This window comes from Penaeus monodon, chromosome 31, assembly GCF_015228065.2.
Source record: "Penaeus monodon isolate SGIC_2016 chromosome 31, NSTDA_Pmon_1, whole genome shotgun sequence".
NCBI classification, from domain to species: Eukaryota; Metazoa; Arthropoda; class Malacostraca; order Decapoda; family Penaeidae; genus Penaeus; species Penaeus monodon.
This window is the reverse complement of record NC_051416.1, coordinates 19,198,284-19,198,493: the sequence shown is the minus strand read 5'-3', so window position 1 is coordinate 19,198,493 and position 210 is coordinate 19,198,284. Positions and strand designations below refer to the sequence as shown.

General features: G+C 63.8%; 1 protein-coding gene across 7 annotated transcripts in view; it reads left to right on the top strand.

Moving 5' to 3' along the window:
* Positions 1 to 210, top strand: part of LOC119593064 (irregular chiasm C-roughest protein-like) — a 46,047-nt gene that overhangs the window by 35,422 nt on the left and 10,415 nt on the right. For all 7 annotated transcript variants that reach the window (XM_037941976.1, XM_037941973.1, XM_037941969.1 and 4 more), the window contains exon 6: positions 5 to 206. In XM_037941976.1, the coding sequence (XP_037797904.1) occupies positions 5 to 206 (202 nt within the window). The remainder of the gene's footprint in view (positions 1 to 4; positions 207 to 210) is intronic.

The window sequence follows — 210 nt, the reverse complement described above, 5'->3', positions numbered from 1 at the left end:
CCAGGTGAGATTCACCTGCGCCGCAGAGGGCAACCCGTCCGTCCTCCGTTACCGCTGGGAGGTCGAGGAGCTGAGCGTCGTGGGCGATCACACGACGGAGTACAGCATTGAGGACATCTCCCGGGAGCGCAACGGGGCCACCGTCGCCTGCGTCGTGTCCAACTCCATCGGCTCCTCGAAGGACGCCAAGAAGATCAGCGTCGAATGTGA